Source organism: Pygocentrus nattereri, chromosome 3 (assembly GCF_015220715.1).
Source record: "Pygocentrus nattereri isolate fPygNat1 chromosome 3, fPygNat1.pri, whole genome shotgun sequence".
Taxonomy (NCBI): Eukaryota; Metazoa; Chordata; class Actinopteri; order Characiformes; family Serrasalmidae; genus Pygocentrus; species Pygocentrus nattereri.
The window spans coordinates 3,418,239-3,444,502 of record NC_051213.1 but is presented as its reverse complement, the minus strand read 5'-3'; the positions used below and the strand labels follow the sequence as shown (position 1 = coordinate 3,444,502).

General features: G+C 43.6%; 1 protein-coding gene across 2 annotated transcripts; it reads left to right on the top strand.

Annotated features, from left to right (window-relative positions):
- The first annotated feature begins 3,609 nt into the window (after window positions 1-3,609).
- On the top strand, window positions 3,610-26,248 carry LOC108412904 (butyrophilin-like protein 2). 2 transcript variants are annotated; one of them, XM_017685139.2, is made up of 11 exons: window positions 3,610-3,810; window positions 4,173-4,197; window positions 4,909-5,235; window positions 12,805-13,200; window positions 15,438-15,794; window positions 20,409-20,423; window positions 21,532-21,543; window positions 21,657-21,695; window positions 22,118-22,162; window positions 22,550-22,603; window positions 25,327-26,248. In XM_017685139.2, exons 1-11 carry the CDS (start codon window positions 3,799-3,801, stop codon window positions 25,329-25,331), a joined length of 1,287 nt encoding a protein of 428 aa, XP_017540628.1. In that variant the 5' UTR covers window positions 3,610-3,798; the 3' UTR covers window positions 25,332-26,248. The 2 variants fall into 2 exon arrangements, with proteins under 2 accessions (XP_017540628.1, XP_017540629.1); XM_017685140.2 differs by lacking the exon at window positions 21,532-21,543.
- The last annotated feature ends 16 nt before the right edge of the window (window positions 26,249-26,264 follow it).

Genomic DNA, 26,264 nt, shown 5'->3' with positions numbered 1-26,264 from the left:
GTTTAAGCAGCACTGCTGCTCTGACAGTCCGTATGTTGACACTGGAAAATCTTCCTGAATTAGGAAATCAGTGAATAAATCCATCAGTCTGGCTTTTCTCAGCTTTACTGCAGGTATTCTTAGGACTTTCACTCAAAGACGATCTGCCCAGTCCAAATCACCCCTGAGCTCAGACAGATAAACTGGTTCCGTTAGCTTAGCTAGATTAGCTAGGCTAGCCGTGTAACGTTAGTCAGCTATAATGAATTAAATACATGGCTCACATTAACGTCTACAGATTTAATATTCAACTATAAACTGGGACAAATGTCATTTAATGAGCTACATCTGCCAATTCAACTCCAGCTACCGTGAAAACGGCGATGACGGCTAACGGAGTTAGCTAGTTAACTAGCAAGCTAACGTTAGCTAATCCTGTCAGGAAAACCGGTCATTCAAAACAAACAGAAACATACAGTAACGAAATAAACACCAGAGGTTCACTGACCCGACTTTACTGCGTTCGCTCCACACTAAGACGTATAGTTTCAGTGATTTTACTCGTTTATTTCTGTCAGAGACTCTGAGCTCCTGAACACAGTTTCTGTGGGAGATCAGATTCTTCACGCGCTGCAAACACAGTGAAGCGGGAAAACTCGCACAGATAAAACTACACAACGCCCAGAGAGACACCGCAACACGGCCATTACCTCCACTAAAACTACACAACGGCGAGAGAGACACCGCAACACGGCCATTACCTCCAATAAAACTACACAACGCCGAGAGATACACCGCAACACGGCCATTACCTCCAATAAAACTAAACCACGCAGAGAGAAACACCGCAACACGGCCATTACCTCCACTAAAACTACACAACGGCGAGAGAGACACCGCAACACGGCCATTACCTCCAATAAAACTACACAACGCAGAGAGAAACACCGCAACACGGCCATTACCTCCAATAAAACTGCACAATGCCGAGAGAGACACCACAACACGGCCATTACCTCCAATAAAACTGCACAATGCCGAGAGAGACACCACAACACGGCCATTACCTCCAATAAAACTAAACCACGCAGAGAGAAACACCGCAACACGGCCATTACCTCCAATAAAACTGCACAATGCCGAGAGAGACACCACAACACGGCCATTACCTCCACTAAAACTACACAACGGCGAGAGAGACACCGCAACACGGCCATTACCTCCACTAAAACTACACAACGGCGAGAGAGACACCGCAACACGGCCATTACCGCCAATAAAACTACACAACGGCGAGAGAGACACCGCAACACGGCCATTACCTCCACTAAAACTACACAACGGCGAGAGAGACACCGCAACACGGCCATTACCTCCAATAAAACTACACAACGCCAAGAGAGACAACGCAACACGGCCATTACCTCCACTAAAACTACACAACGCCGAGAGAGACACCGCAACACGGCCATTACCTCCAATAAAACTAAACCACGCAGAGAGAAACACCGCAACACGGCCATTACCTCCAATAAAACTGCACAATGCCGAGAGAGACACCGCAACACGGCCATTACCTCCACTAAAACTACACAACGCCGAGAGACAATACAACTGTTCCAATTTAATTTATTCTTCGAACATAAAAGCAATTTCCAAGAGTAAAGAAATATTCCACATAAATTTCCTCTGGATCTCCGGTTCTTCACTTTGGACACAGTTAAGTCCGGTTTGAAATCAGAGTCAGATTGTCATGTATGGAACGAGCAGGGAGGCTGGATCCAAGTATGAGCAGACTAACAAAAACAAACTAGCAAAGCACAAGGCAGGGAAAGAACCACTACACCCGACAACATGACAAGAAGACTGACCGGCACACAGGGCTTAATAAAGGATGCAGCAAATGGGGAACACCTGGGAGGTGGAGGAGACAGAGACTAGAGACAGGTGAGGATACTAACGGGGAAGGTGGAGAACTAAAAACACAAGCAGAAAGCACGTGGCTACAACACAGGGCAAGTAACACAGGAACGAGGGGAAACCGTGACACAGACTTTAGTGATTGTCTCCTGCTTCTGAAATCCGCCTCCTGAGAAATAAAACTCCTTTCACATGTAAGTAAACTCTTCAGTCTCTGACTCGTCTCAACCCGGTCTCAGCTGAGTAACATCTCCATAAGAACAGTGTGAGATCTCATCCTCGTCTGTCAGCACAGAAGGAGAACTCACGCTTTTCTCCTTCATCACCAGAACTTCTCACACTGAGATGTTAATGTTAATCTCCTCTTTTCCCCTGAGGAGGTTCAGGAGGAACAATTCCAAAATCATTGACTCGTCAGTAATATAATATCGAGATCCGATTCATTTCTGAGAAGGAAAGTTTTCCTCCGGGAACCTAACATCACTTTTTAGAATGTGTAAATGGAGTAATAGTATTCTGTTATTTTCCGCAAGGCTGTGTAGTTTTGGAGAGACTAGCTGAATTCCTAGAGGAGAAAATCTTTCTTAAGATTGTCTCAGAGAAATAAAGCAGATCTCAACATTATAGGATATTATTATATTATTATAGGAAGGAACAGTAGTGTCTGAATTGTTTCTCCTAAATCCCCTTCAGGACAAAAGAGGAGATTAATCTCAGCATCTCACTGTGAGAAGTTCTGGTGATAAAGAGGAAAAGTGGGAGTTCTCCTTCTGCGCTGATGTAGTGCTGAAGGAGTTCTGTAGAATAGAATAGAGCTGTGTAAGAAAACCACCCAGACAGACACTCTGCAGCTGTTTTCCATTTATAACAGCCTGTGTATTAGACTGCTGCTCATATTCACCGTCAGTGACGTATCTAGAACTTCCAGGAGGCCTAGAGTGATCTTCATATTTATGTCGATGGTTAATTTAATGGATTAGCGTTTCTCTCAGCTCTTGAAGTCCTGACCAACAAATGTTTATTTGGCTATTATTGCTCTGTTTAGTGTGTTATTTAAGGATTTCCCACCTTGTTCAACCAGATAGAAATGTAATTCTATTCTGATTGAGTTATTACTAATTTATTCTGATTAGTTATTACTAACAGATTGTTAACACACTATCAGGCTGTGTGTGAATATAGTGACTGTGTGTAAAGATAATAAAAGTAATAATATTAATGCACTATTTAATGTGCACCTGCCTTTCTTTGCAGTGCTTCATTAAGGCTTGCTGAAATGCTTTGTGTAAAAGAAATTCTCCTCAGCATCAGCATCACAGGACTGTCTGTCCACTCAGTGGCCATCTTGACATCTTCCTCGGGCAGTTATGTCCACTCACTCAGGATCAGACTCCCTTTGAATGAGGAGAGACCTGTAAACCCCAAACGGAAGCCCGTGTGTCCTTCCACAGCAGTGGGGGGTGTTCCCACTCACAGCTGTACCACTGTTACCACTGAGCTGATTGGCAGTTTATATTAAAGGGTGTGAGCAGACAGACACCGAGTTAAGAGTTACAAGCTTTCCCGTCTTTTTCCGTGATTTACTGATGATGTAACAAAAATACTATTGACATGCTTCACTTTGCTGAGGAGTTGTGTGATGACTCAGAGCTGCAGCTCAGTTCTTTTCCCACTGAAACATTTCTAACTTCCCAGTTTCTTTTTCAGTCATTTCCTCTAAAGGCTGTTCTCCTCTGGATGTTTGTGGACTGTGTCACAGAGATTACTCTGTGCGGCTCACTGTCGTGGACTGTACTCGGTTCTGCTGGCAGCTTGTCACCTTACGTTCTGTTTGTGGTTCTGAGAGTTTAAAGTGGACAAAAGAGCTTTTTTCCCTCTTTCTTGAAGATCCAGCACAACATGGCAGGAAACGTGAGTGTATAAATCAACATCTCTCTTTCTTTCTCTTCCTCTCTCTCTCTCGCTCTCTCTCTCTATCTCTCTCTCTTTCTCGGTCTCTCTTTCTGTTTCTCTCTCTGTCTCTCTTTCTCTCTTTCTTCTCCCTCTCTCACTCTCTGTCTCTCTCTCCCTCTCTCTCTCTCTGTCTTTCTGTCTCCCTCTCTTTCTTCTCTCTCTCTGTCTCTCTCACTCTCTCACTCTCTGTCTCGCTTGTTCTTCTCATATGTGAATCATTAAGGAACATGTGTTTTGTGAAATGTTGCCTTTGGTTTCAACTGGTAAAGTAAAAATGAGCAGTAAAACACTGAAAACATGTTTTTTCCTCTTTCTTTCAGAAAACAGTCGACACTGAAAAACTTGGTAAGTAAGACGAAATCTTGAGACTCTGCATTTGTGTTTTTTTTCCTGTTCTCGCAAATCTGACAAGCTCACGCTTGAGATCTACCCAGGTCCAGTTTCCCGAAAGCTTCTTAGAGTTAAGATCATTTTAACGGTAGAGAGAGAGAGTTCAGTGTGAGGCTCGCTCTATCATTTTTCTACTAAGAGTTTTTTTCCAGAAACCCAGCCCTGATGACGTGAAACAGCAGTGAAAACAGAAAAGTACAGGTGTGCAGGACTGGTATGGAAACCCACTGCTTTATACGCAGACGACACGACAGATGAACGCTCACCTTTCAATTTCTTCTGTCTGTTTGTGCCTTTATTGCTCTTGTATTAAACAGTTTAGGGCTCAGACAAGCAGTTCATCGTTGTGGCCCTTTTTCATAGAGAATAATCAGATCCTAAAGCTTAGTCAGATCTCAGTAGTTAATGACAGTTTCCCAGTGGTTCTAGTCTTAAACTGCTCCTGTCCTCACTTTTCTGGAATGTGCTTCAGGCATCAATTTCGGAATGAACGTATTTTAACAAAACAATGAAGTTGACACAATAAATGCCTTTCTTTTTATTGAAATACAGACTAAAGTAGATTTATAAATCACTGTTTTCTGTTTTTATTTGGATCGTATTTACTGTCCCAACTCTTTTGGTATGAAGTTTGTAAATTAAACCTCTCCTGTCGTGTCTTAACAGGCCCTGTCTTTCCAGAATCAACACCCTCAGTCTCCTCTCGACTGAAAGCCTTTCGTCGGCAGTTTCATACAGTCCGTGCTACTGCTGGGGACACTGTCCACCTGCCCTGTCGCCTCTCACCTGAAGCCAGTACAGCGGCCAGAGAGCTCAGGTGGTTTAGGGGGACAGACTGTATTGAAGTGTTCCAGGTCACTGTGGGAAGTGGCTGTGAAGGCAGTGGGAAACTGACACTGAGAGATGTTAAAGTCACTGATTCTGGACAATACAGGTGTGAAATGCTGGGAGAGAAGAAAGAGGAGATGTCCGTTATTCATCTGCACGTATCAGGTGAGTTTAGATCCTCCTGTAAAGGACAGTCTAGTACATTTATAATGCTGTGTTGAACTGTTATACTGTATGTACTGCATTGCATGTCTCCCACTGCACAGCAGGAGGCAACTGTAAATATTAAATATTAAATGGGAATTAAAGGAGAGGGTTTCAAAACTGTTGCATAATTCAATCACTGAGATGTAAACACACTCATGCAAGAGTGGTTTGATGTGAAATGATTAATAGTGGAGAAACGTACCAGCTCAGAGTTCTTTACAGTGGTGGTGATAGGAACCAGGGGTCACACAAATATAGACGTTTTATTTTCCATGTAAAATGTCCAGTGAACCTGCACGTGTATTTTGAGTTGTATATGTAATGTTTATATTAGTACAATAGTGACATATATGAAAAACGTAAGTTTTCTTTGCAGACTTTTTGTCATATATCACTCTGCACATACCTCTTCACCAACTCAGCTGCCCTGTTCAGAAGTATAGATCGGCTAGTAAACCCCACCTCCCATGTCTTCCCTGAATCCGTTTCAGTTGAAAAATGTGATGAGTTTGCAATATTTTTTAGGGACAAGATTACTAATTTAAGACAGAATATAGCAACAAGCACTAATAGACTACCAGCCCTGATATCAGTTAGTCATCCTAACTGTAATATGTCTTATTTCAAGGAAATTGACATGGTAACACTATTTGACGTGATTTCATCACTTAAATCCTCTACATGTGAACTGGACCCTTTACCAACATGCTTTTTCAAGCAGGTTCTGAGCTCATTATCTAATGAAGTTCTAATGATTGTTAATCAGTCTTTGCAACTGGGAGAATTCCCTAATATTCTTAAAACTGCAGTGGTTAAACCACTACTAAAGAACAGAAATCTTGATCCCACATTTCTCAATAATTATCGACCTATATCTAACCTTCCTTTTCTTAGCAAAATCATTGAAAAAGTTGTGTCAACCCAGTTGAATGATTATGTTAAAGTAAACCAAATAAATGACACTTTTCAGTCCGGTTTCAGAGCTCTCCATAGCACTGAAACAGCACTAGTTAGGGTAGTAAATGACCTTAGATTGAATAAAGATGCAGGCAAACTCTCAGTCCTTTTTCTCCTAGATTTAAGCGCTGCTTTTGACACTGTTGATCATGAAATACTTATTGATCGACTACAGAGCTGGGTAGGCCTTAGTGGCTTAGTCTTAGACTGGTTTAGATCGTATCTAACTGGGCGCGATTACTATGTTGCATTAGGTACCTCTTCCTCCACACGTCAAAAAATAACTTGTGGCGTCCCCCAAGGATCAATTCTTGGGCCTTTACTGTTCAACCTATATATGCTTCCATTACCGCATATCATTAACAAACATGGTATTAGTTATCATCAATATGCAGATGACACTCAACTTTACATTTCTTTAGAACCTAAAGCCCTAAAATCAATTAGCTCACTGTTTGAGTGCATAGGTGATATACAGACATGGATGTCAGACAATTTTCTGCAATTAAATAAAGAGAAGACAGAGGTTCTTGTTATTGGCAGTGATTCACAAAAGAATGATGTTCAGACTTATTTAAATCAAATGAATCTGAAGGCCAAACAATGTGTTAAGAACTTGGGCGTCACTTTTGATAATGAGCTCAGCTTTAAATCACACATCATGACTACATGCAAGACAGCTTATTTTCACCTTAGAAACATCGCTAAGGTCCGAGATATGCTCTCTCCTGCTGATAGTGAAAAACTTGTCCATGCATTTATCACATCAAGGATAGATTATTGCAACGCTGTTTTATCTGCTCTCCCAAAGAGCTCTATTTCTCACCTACAGCGAGTTCAGAATGCTGCTGCAAGGGTCTTGACCCGCAGAAGAAAGAGAAATCATATTACACCTGCACTCCACTCACTGCACTGGTTACCTGTCAGTTTTAGAATAGATTTTAAGGTTCTGGTGATGGTTTTTAAATGTCTTCATGGTCTTGCTCCTCTTTACCTCACTGAAATGATGGTAAGATATGTTCCTGTCAGGTCTCTCAGGTCTTCAAACAGTAATCTACTGGTGATTCCTAAAACCCGGTTAAAGATTGGCGAGGGTGCTTTTAGCCACTATGGCCCAAAGCTTTGGAACTCTCTTCCTGAGGAGCTAAGAGGCATTACATCCCTGTACAGCTTCAAGAGTAATCTTAAAACCTTCCTGTTTAGATCTGCTTTTAGTTAAGAAACTTTTGTCTGTTCTATCTTTTTCATTTTATCTTTTTCAGTTTATTTCATTATTTTATTTTGTTTCCTTCTATCTTTATTTCTTTTAATGTGTTTTGCTTATCTTTGTTTTCTTTTTATTTATTCTGTAAAGCACTTTGAGTTGCATGTATGTATGAAAGGTGCTATACAAATAAAGATTATTATTATTATTATTATAAGAGTGTGTTTTTAAAAACATGTTTTAGGCAAAAAAGCCCATGAAGTCCTGACCAACAGATGCTTATATGGCTATTATTCTTCTATCTAGCAGGTTATTTAAGGATTACCTGCCTTGTTCAGGTAATCAGATAGAAATTTAATTCAGTGGGTATGCTCTATTCTGATTATTACTAAATTATTACAATTATTAACACACTATCAGGCTGTGTGTAAATATAATGACTGTGTTTAAAGGTAATTCATGTAATAATATTAATGCACTAATAATATTAGTGCACTATTAAATGTACACCTGCTTCTTTGCATTGCTTCATTAAGGCTTGCTGAAATGCCTCATGTAAAAGATGACGAATCGTATAGTAGTGATGGATGAATTCTGAATACATGGTTCTAAACATATTAAATAATGGATTCCATTACAAGACATTAAAAAGTAACATGTTCAGAATACCCTCTCCATGGATCACCACCTTATCGTGGTGGAGGGGTTTGTGTGCTTGAATGATCCTAGGAGCTATGTTGTCTGGAGCAAAAGCTCCTGGTAGGGTCTCCCATGGCAAACTGGTCCTAGGTGATAGGCCAGACAAAGTGTGATCCATAATCACCCCTATGAAAACAAGAAAGCAGGACTTGTGTACCCTGCCCAGATCAGGGTTACCGGGGCCCCACCCTGGAGCCAGGCCTGGGGGAGGGGCTTGCCAGCAAGCGTCTGGTGGCCAGGCATTCACTCATGGTGCCCGGCAGGGCCCAGCCCGAAGGAGCTACATGAGTCCACCACCCATCGACCCACCACCGATGGGAGGGGCAGTAGTAGGGGTTCGGTGCTTTGTGGATCGGGCAGTGTCCGAAGACGTGGGCCTTGGCGTTCTGATCCTCGGTTGCTGAAACTGGCTTTTGGATCTTGGAACGTTACCTCACTGGCGGGGAAGGAGCCTGAGTTGGTGCGCGAGGTTGAGAGATACCGGCTAGATATAGTCGGGCTCACCTCAACACACAGCTTGGGCTCTGGGTCCAATCTCCTTGAGAGGGACTGGACTTTATTCTTTTCTGGAGTTACCCATGGTGAGAGGCGGCGGGCAGGTGTGGGCTTTCTCATAGCCCCTCGACTTGGCGCCTGTATGTTGGGGTTTTCTCCGGTGGACGAGAGGGTAGCTTCCCTACACCTTCGGGTTGGGGAACGGGTCCTGACTGTTGTCTGTGCTTATGGACCGAACAGCAGTTCAGAGTACCCAGCCTTCCTAGAGTCCTTGGGAAGGGTGCTTGAAAGTGCTCCTCCTGGAGACTCTATTGTCCTACTGGGGGACTTCAACGCTCATGTGGGCAACGACATTGTTGTTCTCATAGACTCCTAGATATTCCTAATATCAATATTACTGCTATTAATATTAGTAGTATAATCACTTGTAGGTAGTTTGACCAGAGGAGGATGGGTCCCCCCTGGTGAGCCTGGTTCCTCCCAAGGTTTCTTCCTCAGTTCTGAGGGAGTTTTTCCTTGCCACTGTTGCCCCTGGCTTGCCCACTGGGGGGTTTCTGTACATTCAGTACATTCTTACAGTCCTGTGGAAACTTTGTCTTTTCTGAAATCCTGTAAAGCTGCTTTGTGACAACATCCGTTGTAAAAAGCGCTATACAAATGAATTTGATTTGATTTGATTTGACAGTGAGACCTGGAGGAGTGTGATTGGGAGGAATGGCCTCTCTGATCTGAACCAGTTTTCGGACTTCTTTGCAAACCACAGTTTGTCCATAACGAACACCATGTTTGAACACAAGGATGTCCATAAGTGCACATGGCACCAGGACACCCTAGGCCGCAGTTCAATGATTGACTTTGTAGTCGTGTCATCGGACTAAAGAGAAGAGCTGAGCTGTCAACTGATCACCACCTGGTGGTGAGTTGGATCAGGTGGTGGGGGAAGATGCCGGTCAGACCAGGCAAACCCAAACGTATAGTGAGGGTTTGCTGGGAACGTCTGGCAGAAGAACCTGTCAGATTGATCTTCAACTCACACCTCCATCAGAACTTTGACCAGATATCGGGGGAGGTGGGGGACATTGACTCAGAATGGGCCATGTTCCGCTCCTCCATTGTTGAAGCGGCTGACTGTAGCTGTGGTCGTAAGGTAGTTGGTGCCTGTCGGGGTGGTAATCCTCGAACCCGGTGGTGGACACCCCAGGTGAGAGATGCCGTCAAGCTGAAGAAGGAGTCCTACCATGCATGGTTGGCCTGTAGGACACCAGAGGCAGCTGGCAGATATCGACAGGCCAAGCGATCTGCAGTTTCAGTCATTGCCAAGGCAAAAACCCGGGTGTGGGAAGAGTTTGGTGAGGCCTTGGAAAGTAACTTTAAGTTGGCTCCGAAAATATTCTGGCAAACCATCAGACGACTCAGAAGGGGAAAGCAGTGTGCCACTAGCACTGTATATAGTGGAGATGGTGTGCTGCTGACTTCGACTGAAGACGTCATTGGGCGGTGGAAGGAATAATTTGAGGACCTTCTCAATCCCACCAACACGTTCTCCAGTGAGGAGGCAGAGTCTGCGGAATAGTCCATTACTGAGGCTGAAATTGCTAAGGTAGTTAAAAAGCTCCTTGGCGGCAGGGCTCCAGGGGTGGATGAGATTCGTCCCGAGTTCCTCAAGGCTCTGGATGTTGTGGGGCTGTCTTGGCTGACACGCCTTTTCAACATTGCATGGACATCTGGGGCGGTGCCACTGGATTGGCAGACTGGGGTGGTGGTGCCTCTTTTTAAAAAGGGGGACGGGAGGGTGTGTTCCAACTACAGGGGAATCACACTCATCAGCCTCTCTGGTAAGGTCTATGCAAGGGTGCTGGAGAAGAGAGTCCAGCTTATAGTCGAACCTCGGATTCAGGAGGATTCAGTGCGGGTTCCACCCGGGTCATGGAACACTGGACCAACTCTTTACCCTCTCCAGGATTCTGGAGGGGTTCATGGGAGTTTGCCCAACCAGTCCACATGTGCTTTGTGGATTTGGAAAAGGCATTTGACTGTGTTCCCCGGGGTATTCTGTGGGAGGTGCTTCGGGAGTAAGGGGTACATGGCTCTTTGCTATGAGCCATTCAGGCCCTGTACAAACAAAGCAGTGAGTTTGGTTCGCATGGCCGGAAGTAAGTCAGACTCATTCCCAGTGAGAGTTGGAATCCGTCAGGGCTGCCCTTTGTCACCAATTCTATTCATAATTTTTATGGATAGAATTTCTAGGCGCAGTCAGGGGATGGAGGGTGTCCGGTTTGGTGACCTCAAGGTCACATCGCTGCTGTTTGCAGATGATGTGGTCCTATTGGAGACATCAGGCCGTGAACTTCAGCTTTCGCTGGATCGGTTTGCAGCCGTGTGTGAAGCGACCGGGATGAGGATCAGTACCTCCAAATCCGAGGCCATGGTTCTCAGGCGGGAAAGGGTGGAGAGCCCTCTCTGGGTCGGCGATGAGCTCTTGCCTCAAGTGGAGGAGTTTAAGTATCTCGGGGTCTAGTTCACGAGTGATGGTACAAGGGAGTGGGAGATTGACAGGCGGATTGGTGCTGGGTCAGCAGTGATGCGGGCTCTTTACTGTCTGTTGTGGTAAAGAAAGAGCTGAGCCATAAGGCAAGGCTCTTGATTTACTGGTCGATCTACGTTCCCACCCTCACCTATGGTCATGAGCTTTGGGTAATGACCGAAAAAACGAGATCGCGAATACAAGCGGCTGAAATGAGTTTCCTCCGCAGGGTGTCTGGACTCTCCCTTAGAGATAGGGTGAGAAGTTCGGTCATCCGGGAGGGACATGGAGTAGAGCCGCTGCTTCTCCATGTCGAGAGGAGCCAGCTGAGGTGGTTCAGGCATCTGGTTAGGATGCCTCCTGGACGCCTTCCTTGGGAAGTCCACCCGGGAGGAGACCCCGGGGAAGACCCAGGACTCGCTGGCATGACTATATCGCCCAGCTGGCCTGGGAGTGCCTGGGAATCCCCCCCAGGGAGCTAGTGGAAGTGGCTGGGGAAAGGGAGGTCTGGGCCTCATTGCTAAGGATGCTGCCCCCATGACCCGAACCCCGGATAAGCGGAAGATGATGGATGGACGGATGGATGGATGTTCAGAATACATTTAGAATGTATTTAGAATGCATCTTGTATGCAACATGAGAAAAAATTGTTTTGCCTAATTTTCCTCACCGTTACTTGCTAGCAGTTTTCTTCAAATAATTCTTCAGTTATGTTTCATGAAAAATTTGATTGTCATTTAAATGAAGTTTTCTCTCTCCCTGCCTGATTCAGTCCATTGCTGCCCCCTTTATCCCCCAAGCAGGAGTCCAGTACAACACATATATTATCACGACAAACATGATTACTAGTTGAATCATTTCTCAGCAGAGCTCAGTAATGCTGAGATTGCTAACTGGTCATCACATTGATTCATCAGTCTACTCAGGCTTTAGCAGGAGCTTCAGAGTTTGTCTTCAGCAGTCTTTATCTGATGCTCACTGAAACATGATAGATCTTTCCATTTAGCTTGATTTGAAATGATTTGAAAAGATCTTCAAACGTTCTTTCACTCAAGCGAATCCAGTACAGATTCAGCTTAATATCACTGCTCACCCCCTGGTAAACAGATTTAGGCTCTCAGAATATCCTAATTATTATTTTAGTGCTGAGGATATTTTCTCCAGACTTTCGCCAGCTTCTTGTTTCTTTTTCCCATTCCACCTTAAATTTAAAATGGAATGGAAAAATTCGAACAAAGCATCTGGCGAAAAGCTGACTTCAGCATCATGGAGGACTGAAAGGCTTGATATAAAGATGGTTCTCTGTTTCTGCCTGACAGCTGTATCATAAAATCATAAGTATCATAAAATCATAAGATCATAAAAGTTCAAACTGCTTGTAATTTTACCAGTTTAATTCTCATAAATTAAACTAGTGATCTGTTTGCAGTGATTTGTATGTGACCTATGTTGTGTAAAAATGTCAAATTATTTAAATCACGTGAAATATCCAGTTGCTCTGTGAGAGTAAAAGTCCATGATTGTGGTAAAAATAAAGTGCTATTCTGCTGCTCATGTATAAACACTGGGATGATTCATAGCCTAGTTTCTTGTTGTCTTAACGGACGTACTAATCTAATCCTAATCTGATCTTTTTTCTTCCTCCCAGAGTTTAAACTGGTCTCCAGATCAGAAGATGTTGGAAAGCCGTCTCATGTTGAGCCTCTGAAACCCACCTCGAAGCAGCAGAGCTCTCCAGATTTTGGACCTCATGTTTTTTGTGGTCATGATGTCACTCTGCCCTGTTACCTCTCTCCTGAAACCAGTGCTGTTGCCATGGAGATCAGGTGGTTTAAAGGGACAGACTGCATTTACCTGTACCTGAATGGTCAGGTGACAGAGGGGAGGGGCTATGAGGGCAGAGTGAGCATGTTCACAGATGAGCTGCAGAGAGGAAACATGTCTCTGAGTCTGCGAGATGTTCAGAGGTCAGATTACGGAGAGTACAGGTGTGAGGTCACTCATGGAGGACACAGGGTGAAAAACGATGGAGTGCGAATAAAAGGTAGAGCTTCAATTGTTATAAATATATGGTCCTTCTCAGAGTTAAACCTTAGAACCTAATGCCCTCGCTCTGCAGCTTTTGTGGCTGTTTTTAGGCTTTATAGCTCAGGAAGGAACTCGGTCACAGACATGATACACATCACAATAAATGGTAACGCATCAGTGAGCAATCCGACTTAAACTCTTTACCTTTAATTATATCTGTTTTGAGGCTCCATAACTCATGAAGTGGGTTAAGTTGGAGGCATCATACACATCTGTAATGAACACGATCGGTCAGATACATGTGTGGGAGAGTATCAGCCAGGCATTGTAATTCCAGCTTAGAAAACAAGTAGAAATGCACATATTTAAACACAGTTTTAGGAATTGTAGGAATTACAAACATTTTGACGCATAGCTTACATAACTAATATAGATAAAACTGTCAATCCTATTTTGGACGTATTACAGAAATTTCCTATCTTTTTGTCTAATGTTGAGATCTGACAGGTCAAGATATGATTTTTACAAATTCATATTACAGAAGCAAAACTTAATTTAGGAATCGTATCTTACAGCATCATAACTCAAGTTAGTAAATACCAAACTACTGTCATGTCTGTTACAGTTACTGATGCTCCAGGTACCGATGTAAATAAGGTCAAAACTAGACAAAAATACAATGAACTGGAGATTGTTAATATTGTTAGAGCGCCCCCTGCTGTTGCTCCAAAATGGGTTTCCTGAAAATGTTTTCCTGAAAAACAGACACACGTTCAGCTCCGCCTCCTCATTATTCACCACCACTATAATATTTCATCATCAACATTAACACAGGAAGGTGTTCAGAGAGGCGTTGGAGTTCGAGTCGGCAGTGTCTGAGATTTTTAAAAACGCAGAGTGTTACGACCCTACAGGAAAGCCTAAGGGATAAAGGGGGGCAGTAACGTATGGTTTCGATGTGATGTTTGCAGCACAAATCAGGAAGGAACAAGACAAGAATAGGTTACCTTCTTTTTTTTGTTATTATACTCCGGGGTTAAAGTACACTCAGATTATGATTTGAGTAAGACCCCCATAACATCAATATGTACAATATTTACAAAAAAGAAAAAGGCAAATATGCTTGCTGTCAAAAGAACAGAATTCTGGACCCAGCGGCGATAAATCAAAGAAATAATCAAAACAAACAAAAAACTACCCTAGCTCTTTAATTCTAATCCTCACCTGTGGCAAAAACAAAAAAACTATCTACAGTAGTCTTCCCTATTGCATAACAAATACATGGGTCAGCGCCTGCCCCTTACCTAAGGTGTCTATACGTTGGGCTGCTACGTGATGTATAATGTATGAATGCGCCCATCTACCCTGTCCAGAACCCCAACAAAGCACAGCAGCGAGAGAGAGAGAGAGAGAGAGAGAGAGAGAGAGAGAGAACAAGAGAGCATAGGCAGCCACAAAACAGCAAGACTAGCTGGATTAACAGTGCGAGGCACGAAAACCTGACTAACCTGAACTAGCTAACCTGAACTGGGCAGCTTGATCAACATTGACAAGCCTAACTCAGACACACACACAACTGCACCAGCAGAAACAACAAGCTCATGCAGCTGCGACAGCAACTATAACTAGGAGCATGATTGCGTGAAAACAGCTTGGAACACAGGGATTTAAAGTTATGACAGTCTTTAGGAGATCTAGTCTAGAAGTCAGTGCATAAGATTATGAACTTTTGTGGTTTGTTTCTGGTCCATCTGCACTGTGATGTGCTGCCCTAATGAGTTTTATACACTTAGTGATCAGCAAATTTGGATGTTAATTCCGTCAAATTAAACCTGAATGTCTGCACTTTGAGCTCATATTCATAATTAAATTTAACTCATAGTCTGTGGTAGAGAACTGAAATAACAGTAACTTTGTTGATGTCCAAATACTTATGGATCTGACTGTATTGCACTGTGCTACTGCTTCATATTACAGATACAGTAAATAACTACCACCTAAAAATAAATCCATAGTTTACAGTTCTGTATCTCAGGTAGCCGCTGTTTTAGATCATTAGTAAAAATGAAGTCATTGTACTTCTTTGTACCCTGACCAGGACAGTGGAGCTTTTTCAGTTACATTATGTTCTGTTATAGTTCATGTGAGCATATTGTGTAAATGACCGTAATGACAGTTTACAGCAACATCTGATTAAGTGTGTCTTCAGTAGAGAGATGACTGACACACACATTTCTGTCTTTCTCTTTTCAGAGTTTAAATTATTCTCCCTCCCAGAGAACAATCACTCTCTCATTCCTCAGCCTTTTGCTGTCCATGCTGGTACTGGTAATGATGTCCTTCTGCCTGGTTTCCTCTCACCTAAAACCTGTGCTGTTGCCATGGAGATCAGGTGGTTTAAAGGGACAGACTGCCTTTACCTGTACCAGAATGGTCAGGTGACAGAGGGGAGGGGCTATGAGGGCAGAGTGAGCATGTTAACTGATGAGCTGGAGAATGGAAATGTATCTCTGAAGCTGACAGATTATCATTCAGATGGAGGAGAATACAGGTGTGAGGTCACTTATGGAAAACACAAGATGGAAAACAACATTCACCTGCATATAGAGGGTAAATATTGATGCCGCTCAGCGCTAACCAAGTGACCGAGAAGCAGGCAGGTCACGTCTAGCTATAGAGTCTCTGATCAGGGCCGACACTGACCAACACTCAGCCCATCACAGAATGACACACTTAACACGTGTGCACATCCATCCATCCATCCATCATCTTCCGCTTCTCCGGGGTTCAGGTTGCGGGGGCAGCATCCTAAGCAATGAGGCCCAGACCTCCCTTTCCCCAGCCACGTCCACTAGATCTCCAAGGGGGATTCCGAGGCGCTCCCAGGCCAGCTGGGCGATATATTCACGCCAGCGTTTCCTGGGTCTACCCCGGGGTATCCTCCCAGGTGGACTTGCCTGTGACACCTCCCAAGGGAGGCGTCTAGGAGGCATCCTAACCAGATGCCATCAGTTGGCTCCTCTTAATGTGAAGAAGCAGCGGCTCTACTCCGAGTCCCTCCCGGATGACCGAACTTCTCACCCTATCTCTAAGGGAGAGTCCAGACACCCTGCGGAGCAAACTCATTTCGGCCGTTTGTATTCGCGATCTTATTCTTTTGGTCATTACCCAAAGCTCATGACCATAGGTGAGGGTGGGAACGTAGGTCGACCGGTAAATCGAGAGCCTTGCCTTATGGCTCAGCTCTTTCTTTACCACAACAGACAGTAAAGAGCCCGCATCACTGCTGACCCAGCACCAATCCGCCTGTCAATCTCCCACTCCCTTGTACCATCACTCGTGAACAAGACCCTGAGATACTTGAACTCCACCACTTGAGGCATGAGCCTATCCCCGACCCAGAGAGGGCTCTCCACCCTTTTCTGCCTGAGAACCATGGTCTCAGATTTAGAGGTACTGATTCTCATCCCGGCCATTCTCAACTCCCATGAACCCCCCAGAATCCTGGTGAGGGTGAAGAGTTGGTCCAGTGTTCCACGACCAGGGCGGAACCCGCACTGCTCCTCCTGGATCCAAGGTTTGACTATAAGCCGGACTCTCTTCTCCTGTACCCCTGCATAGACCTTACCAGGGAGGCTGAGGAGTGTGATTCCTCTGTAGTTGGAACACACCCTCCGGTCCCCTTTTTTTAAAAGAGGCACCACCACCCCAGTCTGCCAATCCAGTGGCACCGCCCCCCATGTCCACGCAATGTTGAAAAGGCATGTCAGCCAAGACAGCCCCACAACATCCAGAGCCTTGAGGAACTCAGGGCGTATCTCATCCATCCCTGGAGCCTTGCCACTTAACTACCTCTTAACTACCTTAGCGACTCAGTAATGGACAAGCCTATTCCCATGTCCCCAGACTCTGCCTCCTCACTGGAGAACGTGCCGGTGGGATTGAGAAGGTCCTCAAAGTATTCCTTCCACCGCCCAATGACGTCTTCAGTCGAAGTCAGCAGCACACCATCTCCACTATATACAGTGCTAGTGGCACACTGCTTTCCCCTTCTGAGTCGCCTGACGGTTTGCCAGAATCTTTTTGGAGCCGACTTAGTCACTTTCCAAGGCCTCCCCAAACTCCTCCCACACACAGGTTTTTGCCTTGGCGATGACTGAAGCCGCAGATCGCTTGGCCTGTCAATACCTGCCAGGTGCCTCTGGTGTCCCACAGGCCAACCATGCCCGGTAGGACTCCTTCTTCAGCTTGATGGCATCTCTCACCTGGGGTGTCCACCGGGTTCGAGGATTACCGCCCCGACAGGCACCAACTACCTTACGGCCAGAGCTAGAGTCAGCCACTTCAACAATGGAGGAACGGAACATGGCCCATTCTGAGTCAATGTCCCCCACCTCCCCCGATATCTGGTCAAAGTTCTGATGGAGGTGTGAGTTGAAGATCAATCCGACCGGTTCTTCTGCCAGACGTTCCCAGCAAACTCTCACTATACGTTTGGGCTTGCCTGGTCTGACCGGCATCTTCCCCCACCACCTGATCCAACTCACCACCAGGTGGTGATCGGTTGACAGCTCAGCTACTCTCTTTACCCGAGTGTCCAAAACACATGGCCGCAAGTCCGATGACACGACTACAAAGTCAATCATTGAACTGCGGCCTAGGGTGTCCTGGTGCCATGTGCACTTATGGACATCCTTGTGTTCAAACATGGTGTTCGTGATGGACAAACTGTGGTTTGCACAGAAGTCCAAAAACTGAACACCACTCGGGTTCAGATCAGAGAGGCCATTCCTCCCAATCACACCCCTCCAGGTCTCATCGTCACAACCCACGTGAGCGTTAAAGTCACCCAGTAGGACAATAGAGTCTCCAGGAGGAGCACTTTCAAGCACCCTTTCCAAGGACTCTAAGAAGGCTGGGTACCCTGAACTGCTGTTCGGTACATAAGCACAGACAGCAGTCAGGACCCGTTCCCCAACCCGAAGGCATAAGGAAGCTACCCTCTCGTCCACCAGAGAAAACCCCAACATACAGGCACAGAGTCTAGGGGCTATGAGAAAGCCCACATCTGCCCGCCGCCTCTGACCATGGGCAACTCCAGAAAAGAATAAAGTCCAGCCCCTCTCAAGGAGATTGGAGGATCCTGTGGGGAGTGCGCCGGGAGTATGGGGTGAGGGGCTCGTTGTTACTGGCCATTCAGTCCCTGTACAAATGGAGCAGGAGCTTGAGTTGTATAGCCAGCAGTAAGTCGGATTGGTTTCCAGTCAGGGTTGGACTCTGCCAGGGCTGTCTGTTGTCACCGATTCTGTTCATAACTTTTATGGACAGAATTTCTCGGAACAGCCAAGCAGCGGAGGTTGTCCAGTATGGTTGCCTCAGGATTTTATGTCTGCTTTTTGCGGATGATGTGGTCCTGTTGGCGTCATCAGCCCGGGACCTCCAGCTCTCTCTGGACCAGTTTGCAACCTAGTGTGAAGCGGCTGGGATGAAAATCAGCACCTCTAAATCTGAGACCATGGTCCTCAGTCAGAAAAGGGTGGAATACTCTGTCCAGTTTGGGAGTGAATTATTGCCCCAAGTGGAGGAGTTTAAATATCTTGGGATTTTGTTCATGAGTGAAGGAAGGATGGAGCGAGAGGTTGACAGGGGGATTGGTGTGGCATCTGCAGTAATGCAGACCCTATACCGGTCCGTCATGGTGAAGAGAGAGCTGAGCCAGAAGGCGAAATTGTCAATTTACCGGTCAATCTACATTCCAACTCTCACCTATGGTCACAAGCTTTGGGTAGTGACTGAAAGAACGCGATCACGGATACAAGTGGCTGAAATGAGCTGTCTCCGCAGGGTCGCCGGGCTCTCCCTTAGAGATAGGGTGAGAAGATCGGCGATTTGGGAGAGGCTCAGAGTAGAGCCGCTGCTCCTCCATGTTAAAAGAAGCCAGTTGAGTTGAGTTGGTTCAGGCATCTGGTAAGGATGGCCGCTGGACGCCTCCCTAGGGAGGTGTTCCAGACATGTCCGACGGGGAGGAGACCCCAGGGAAGACCCAGGACACATTGGAGGGATTATATCTCTCGACTGTCTTGGGAACGCATCGGTATCCCTCCAGAAGAGATGGAAGAGGTGGTGGGGGAGAGGGAGGCCTGGGCCTCTTAGGCTGCTGCCTCTGCAACCTGGATAAGCGGTTGAGAATGGATGGATGGATGGATGGATGGATGGAATACATTTTCTGATTCTTCAAGCTTTGTGCTAACACTTGACAACTGGGGGCTCCTCTGGTCTTCACTGCTTCTTCGCTTCCATGATCTACTTACAGTCATCAGATGGAAACTGCCTGTGACCTTGTCGCAGAATTCAACCTCTGAAGTGTGTAAAACGAAAAATAGATAAAAATTAGTGTTGAATGTAGATAAAGTAAACGTGGAACTCTTTCTTCCCAAACATTAAAGTATATTTTGGAGGAAAAAAGCATTTGATGAAAAGAACACCTTTCCAGCTGTTAATCATGGTGGTGGATTTAATTTAATTTAATTGTGGAAGCAAATGTGCTGCAGTCAGTCAAGAAACAAACTGTAAAGAAGCCATTAGACAACAGGATAATGATCCAAAACACACCTCAAAATCAACCATGAACTACATCCATAAAACACAAGCAGAAGGTTTTGGAATGGTCCTCATACTTTTTACATCTGTTCTGCAAAGTGTGTGTGACAATTCCTAAACCAAGAACAGAAACACTCATATTCAGCTAGAGAGTATAGCTTTGCTGTGATATCTGACTGACTTGGTAAAGTCTCCAGATTATTTAATCAAATATAAAGTAACTGAGCATTAACAACTGCGGAGAAAATGCATAAAAGCCTGTCTTAAAGGCACAGCAAGCTTTTATAATCCATGCTTAACTTCGTAAAGAGCATTAAAGTTATACTTAACACAAAAAAACAATTACCAACTCATTTGATTATCATTACTTTAATTATGTATTATAATGTTTTAAATTAGAACAAGAAGAATCTCATTAATTGAGCTTTATCTATTGTTTTATTCCACAGCTCCAGCTCGCTTGACTGAGTATTATATTTCTCCACTCTGAACTCCGTTCACTCTCTTCACTTTCTCTTTTCAGAAAGATGTTAATAAATTACTTATTTTAAAAGTCTGTAAGATGTTGAACTTGAACATGAAGACACTCACTAACTGCACTTTATCTATTGTTTTATTCCACAGCTCCAGCTTGTTTCAGTGAGTATTATATTTCTCTACTCTGAACTCCTTTCACTCTCTTTACTTTCTCTTTTCAGAAAGATGTTTATAAATTTCTTCCAGAAAACCTTCAGTCACATTTACATTAAAGCCTCTTTCACAAGCCATGATTTGCTGTGATTTTCAGAATTAAGGTCTTTACACACTGAACATGATTTGTAGGATCTCTGTGTCCCAGTAACTACGTTTTTAAATGAAATGATTAGTTTGTCTTCATCGCCGATTGTGTCAGAATCTCCACAAGCAGCTCAGTCAGAGTTCCAGAGCTGAGCTGTGTGTGAAAGATAAACTGAACAATATGAACGACAGCAGAAATGTCCAAATATGTTGCGTCTGGTGTGTGTCGTTTCAGTATGTTCTGCATATGGATGTTTTGTGTTTGTGTTGTTTATTAATGTGTTGTGTAAAGGCCTCGACATTTAAGAGTTTAGTTTGTTGAATAATAAGAATATTTCATTGATGTTCCACCAAAACCTGCAGAAGCCCTGTAAATGTGTTCCTGAGACAAAGTGCCACTTTATTTCTGTCTGAATACCAAAACACCAGAAACAGCCCTAAATATTTATAGCATCACTTGTACAATTTCAGCAATCAAAAGCCTCAAAAACAAATTTCTCACTTATATTATTTCCACTACTGAGGTTAGCCAGGTGGGAAACATGAAAAAAGAGGCTACAGTTAGCGTGTTATACCAGCTTTGACCAGCAGGGCTGTTTTCTTTTTACCCCTTTCCCTTTGGAGACCAGCGAGATTTCTCACAGAGCAGGATTCCTCAGTTTAGCCAGAGAACTCAAGCCCAAAGTCAAGCTTGTCCAACAGAAAAACAGCTGAGACATTCTTATTGGACAGTCCTCATCTTCAGACTTCAGTTATCTGGCTAACTGAGAAATCCTGCTTTGTAAAAAAACAAAAAAAAAGAACCCAAGCAGAAAAACTTCACTGAGGAACTAAGTGGCGAATAGCAGCGACTAAATCCCCAGAGTTTTTTCAGTCATGATTTTTTTTCAGTTCACTAAGAGAATCAACCAGGACTGAATTTGAACATGAGGAGTCTCTAACTTCACTTTATTTATTGTTTTGTTCCAAGGGGAGGTGTCAAGTGAGTATTATATTCCTGCTGAACACCTTTCACACTGTATACTCTTAATGTAGATGATCGTTTATGAATTGAACTGTGCTTAATTATTATTTACTTAATGTTTCTCACCACAGGGAGATTTAACAAGGGACCTAAACCTGTTAAAACACCAAGTGAGTAAATATATCAATGTATTTACTGTATATAGAAGCCAGTTTCTGACTCCATGTTCCTGAATTCGTGGGTTATTCCGAGCTCATGGTTGTACTTTACGACTGAGCCCTTGTTTGTCATGTAGTCGTTTATGATAAATTATGTTCTGGTACTGAAAGTATCACGTGTCTCTCTCACGTACAACAACGTGCGCTATAGATTTCTGATATTGGTGATGTCAGAAAGCCACTCACATGAACATGTTTGAGAGACATCAACACGTCTCTCCCTGTGACGTACAATCATGTGGTTATTATATATACAATATATACAATATTCTATTAAACTGTCTGCTAATAAACTTAATTTCAGACATTGGTGAGTCAGAAAGTCACTCAGTCACAAACACACACAGCTGAATTCATTCCTGTTGTGTTTACAGAAGAGCGAAAAAGACGTGCGAGTGATTCGAGTGACCATCGGCCCAGTAAGCTGATATTTTCTCTCCCTGGACTCTTTACATACAGAACCTGGACGCTGTGCACTCTGACCATTTACTGTCCTCTCTCTGTTCAACTTCAGTGACAGTAAATATAGCAGGTTAATCGTCTGAGCTGCGTCTCTGAACTCATTTCACTATCTGACCTGATGACTGTGAATCATCTCAGTACAGTTAGTGTGGCTCAGTGAAATCGGGCACAGACGAACAGTTGATCTTCAGTTATTTACAGCATTAAATCAATTAGAAATGAGTTAAGTTACTGTGTAATGATTTCCTGAAAGTCTTATTGTTTCCATAAAGACTAAATGGTGTATAAACAACATCCACCTCACTGATCCAAATGATTTCATGTGGTAAACTTTATTTTTACAGAAGAGCCAGAAAAGCCAGGGAGAAGGTGGAGTAATGACATGCCTCTCTTAGATAGTAAGTCTTTTTTTTTTTTTTTTTTACATTTAAATTTGTACAATTTGATTTAATTAAGAAAAACCTGTACTATCTTTATTGAGGCTGATCTAGAATTATAACACGCGATGAACTAATTTGTGACAAACTGTTGTGAGAAACACTGAAAAACTGATCCTGGACCTGAAGCTGTGCAAGCTAAAGATAAATGATTTTTACTGATACAGTTAAATGAATGTATGAAAATACTTATTTATAAAATATAGCCAAGACTTGTAACGTGCAAAACGTTTTTGTAAAATGTAGTTTGTGAGATGTGATCTCCAGAAACATTTCGCTGCTCTCAGAACAAAGCTTTATATCTCCATTTTTATTGTTTTGAAGTTTTGGACATAATTTGAAAGTACCCTATGTCCTGTACATTGTATGTAAATTTCATGTCAAATGACCCGAAATGACCCACCATTACTTGGAAAAACATCAGGTCCCATTGACATACATTAAATGTAGAGTATGTTTTTTCCTTCTCCAGTAAAGTTGGTGTTTTAGAGATATGAGGTTTTGTTTCGACAACAGCGATATATAAAATCATACTTCAGGTTTTTATATATATTTATATATATAAAATCATTAATGAATATTTTTCTTTCTAGAAATTTTGTTTATTCCAATATTAACACTTTTCTCAGCAAATAAACTCCACAAATAAATAGATTTTGAAAATGTGTGTGTGTGTGTGTGTGTATACTTTGTGTATACACACACACAAAGTGGCAAGAAAAAGTATGTGAACCTTTTGCAATTTTATGGTTTTCTGAATTGTCATAAATTATGTCAGAAAATGACCTTGCAGGTCTTGACCTCCCCCCATCCCCCCAGCAGCAATAACCTCAACCAGGCGCTTCCTGTAGCTGTGGGTCAGACGTGCACATCGTTCAGGAGGAATTTTAGCCCATTCTTCCTGGCAGAACTGCTTTAGCTCCCTCATGTTCGTTGGATGCCTCATGTGAACGGCTCTCTTCATGTCAATCTATAGCATTTCTATAGGGTTGAGATCTGGGCTCTGACTTGGCTACTCCAAAAGGCAGGTTTTGTTTTTCATATGCCGTTCTGTTGTGGACTTGCTCCAGTGTTTTGGGTCGTTGTCCTGTTGCATCACCCAACTTCTACAGAGTTTCAGCTGATGTACAGACTCACATTATCCTGTAGAATTTTTTTATACACATGGGAATTCATCTTCTCCTCAAAGACTAAGCTGGCCAGGCCCTGATGCAGCAAAGCAGGCCCAAATCATGATGTTCCCTCTGCCATGCTTTACGGTGGGGATGATATTTTCACGCTGATGTGCAGTGCCTTTTTTACGGCAGATGTAGCACTGCATGTTCTTTCCAAATAGTTTCATCTTAGTTTCATCTGTCCACAAAACATTTTCCCAGTACCGTTGAGGAGTGTCAGTGTGCTCTTTCACAAACTTCAGGCGTGCAGCAATGTTCTTCTTAGTAAGCAGCGGCTCCCTTCGTGGTGTCCTGCCATAGACACCCTGCTTGTTCAAGGTTTTACGGGCTGAAGACTCATGAACACAGATGTTAGCCTGCATCAGTGATGCCTTCAAATCTTTGGCCGTCACTCGGGGTTGTTTCTTTACCTCATTGATGAGTCTCCGTTGTGCTCTTTAGGTCATTTTGATTGGGCGCTCACTTCTTGGCAGAGTAGCCACAGTCCCAGACTGTCTCCATTTGTAGATTGTTTGCCTCACTGTAGACTGGTGAATTTCTAAAGTCTTTGAAATCACTTTGTAACCCTTTCCAGCTTCGTGTAAATCAACCATTTTTGATCATAGATCCTCTGAAAGCTTTTTGGTGAAGCATGGCTCGCATACGGGCGGCATGGTGGCGTGGTGGGTAGCACTGTCGCCTCGCAGCAAAGAGGGCCTGGGTTCGATTCCCTGGCTGGGTGACTCTGTGTGGAGTTTGCATGGTCTCCCTGTGTCTGCATGGGTTTCCTCCGGGTTCTCTAGTTTCCTCCCACAGTCCAAAGACATGCAGTCAGGCCAATTGGGCGTGCTACACTGCCCCTGGGTGTGAGTGACTGTCTGTGTCTGTCTGTCTGCCCTGCGATGGACTGGCGACCTGTCCAGGGTGTATCCTGCCTTCCGCCCGATGACCGCTGGGATAGGCTCCAGCACCCCCGCGACCCTAACGGAGAAGCGGCTTAGAAAATGGATGGATGGCTCGCATACACGTATCCCAAGTTTTAGTGGTTTTTATCAGTCAAAGTAGCGCTAGTCCACACCTCCAAACTCATCTTCTTAACAAGACTCCAGGTTTGCTAACACCTGACTCCAAATAGCTTTTCTGAGATCATGAACTCGAGGGTTCACATACTTTACCCGCTAGCACTATGAGGTTTTCATGGTTGATCTCAATGAAGGCCTGAATGATCAGAATTTTTTTGGATTATTATTTTAGGCACTTTGTCAATACACTTGACTTGGATGACGATCAGATCACATTTTATGACAAATTAATGAAGAAAACCATAGAAAGGTTCACATACTTGTTCTTGCCACTGTGTATGTAATATATATATATGTGTGTGAACTGGGTAATTGTATTAAATCCCTCATTTTGCCCAGTTTTATTGAACTGTTTTCTGCATTGAAATTGAATTGTGCTCAGGTCTATGTTGAACTGTGTTCAGTTCTGATTTTATCAGCTCCAGTAACATCTCCTCTGTTTCTGCAGTGTGAGGACAGAAAGAGCAGCTCAGCCACCCAGCAGAGAAACTACAGGAGGAGGTCGTTATTTGTGAATTTTTTGTTATTTTATAATCGGAGTGTACAGAAGTTGTGGGCGTGGTCGCAGAGACTTTCCTTTCTGCTTCTTTTTTTTATATCGAGGGTCGTGTCATATTTTCAAGTGGTATCAAACCTGTAGTGAAGAGTTTTTGGACGTTGGACCCCCTCATGATACTCAGTGTTGGAGGTCATTGCAAACTGCTTATCTAATGTGGAAAGTGTAAAATAGTTCCACACAGCACAAACTTTTTCACCCCATCTGTTCATGCGCGGTCACTCAAACTGGGTGACCCTGACTTGGTGGAGAACATCTGAGATCACTGGAGGAGCTGGACCTGGGATGGACATCAGAGACCAACATGAACTTCATCTTTGTAGACTGAACTTAACCAGTGCTGCTGTGTCTGTTTACAGCGATGAATCTTTATATCTGTGAACCAAAGTCGTCAGCATAGATTTTAGTGTCGTAATGAATCGGTACATATAATCTGATTCACATATAATTTGCTAAATGGTTTTTATTTGTATTTGTTTTTGTCTTTATGTTGTTTGCAGTCATATTAAAGTTGAAAGACTGTGACATGATTTACTAGATTTTATTTGACATCATGAAAACCTGGACTTCCATTTTTCAGCCTGTGTTTTTGTGTTTATGCAGATTTGTTGACATGCTGGGATGTTTTTCCTTTTTATGCTTTAACACAGTAATAAGATGTAAATCAACGTAATGATGTGATTCTGTAATTTGATTTGTCTTCTGTTTTTACCTTTTTGATGTATCCCCATCATTGAACATTTGAATGGGTGCTTTTCACCTGTTTCCGAATGTTCATTTTGATGTTTTATTAAAAGTTATTTGATCTGTGGGACTAAAGCCAACACAGC

Excerpts from the sequence above, each read along its gene's own strand:
- LOC108412904 (XM_017685139.2), top strand. Across the intron at positions 4,198-4,908 it reads AGTCGACACTGAAAAACTTG|GCCCTGTCTTTCCAGAATCA; the intron begins GTAAGTAAGACG and ends GTGTCTTAACAG. Across the intron at positions 5,236-12,804 it reads TATTCATCTGCACGTATCAG|AGTTTAAACTGGTCTCCAGA; the intron begins GTGAGTTTAGAT and ends TCTTCCTCCCAG.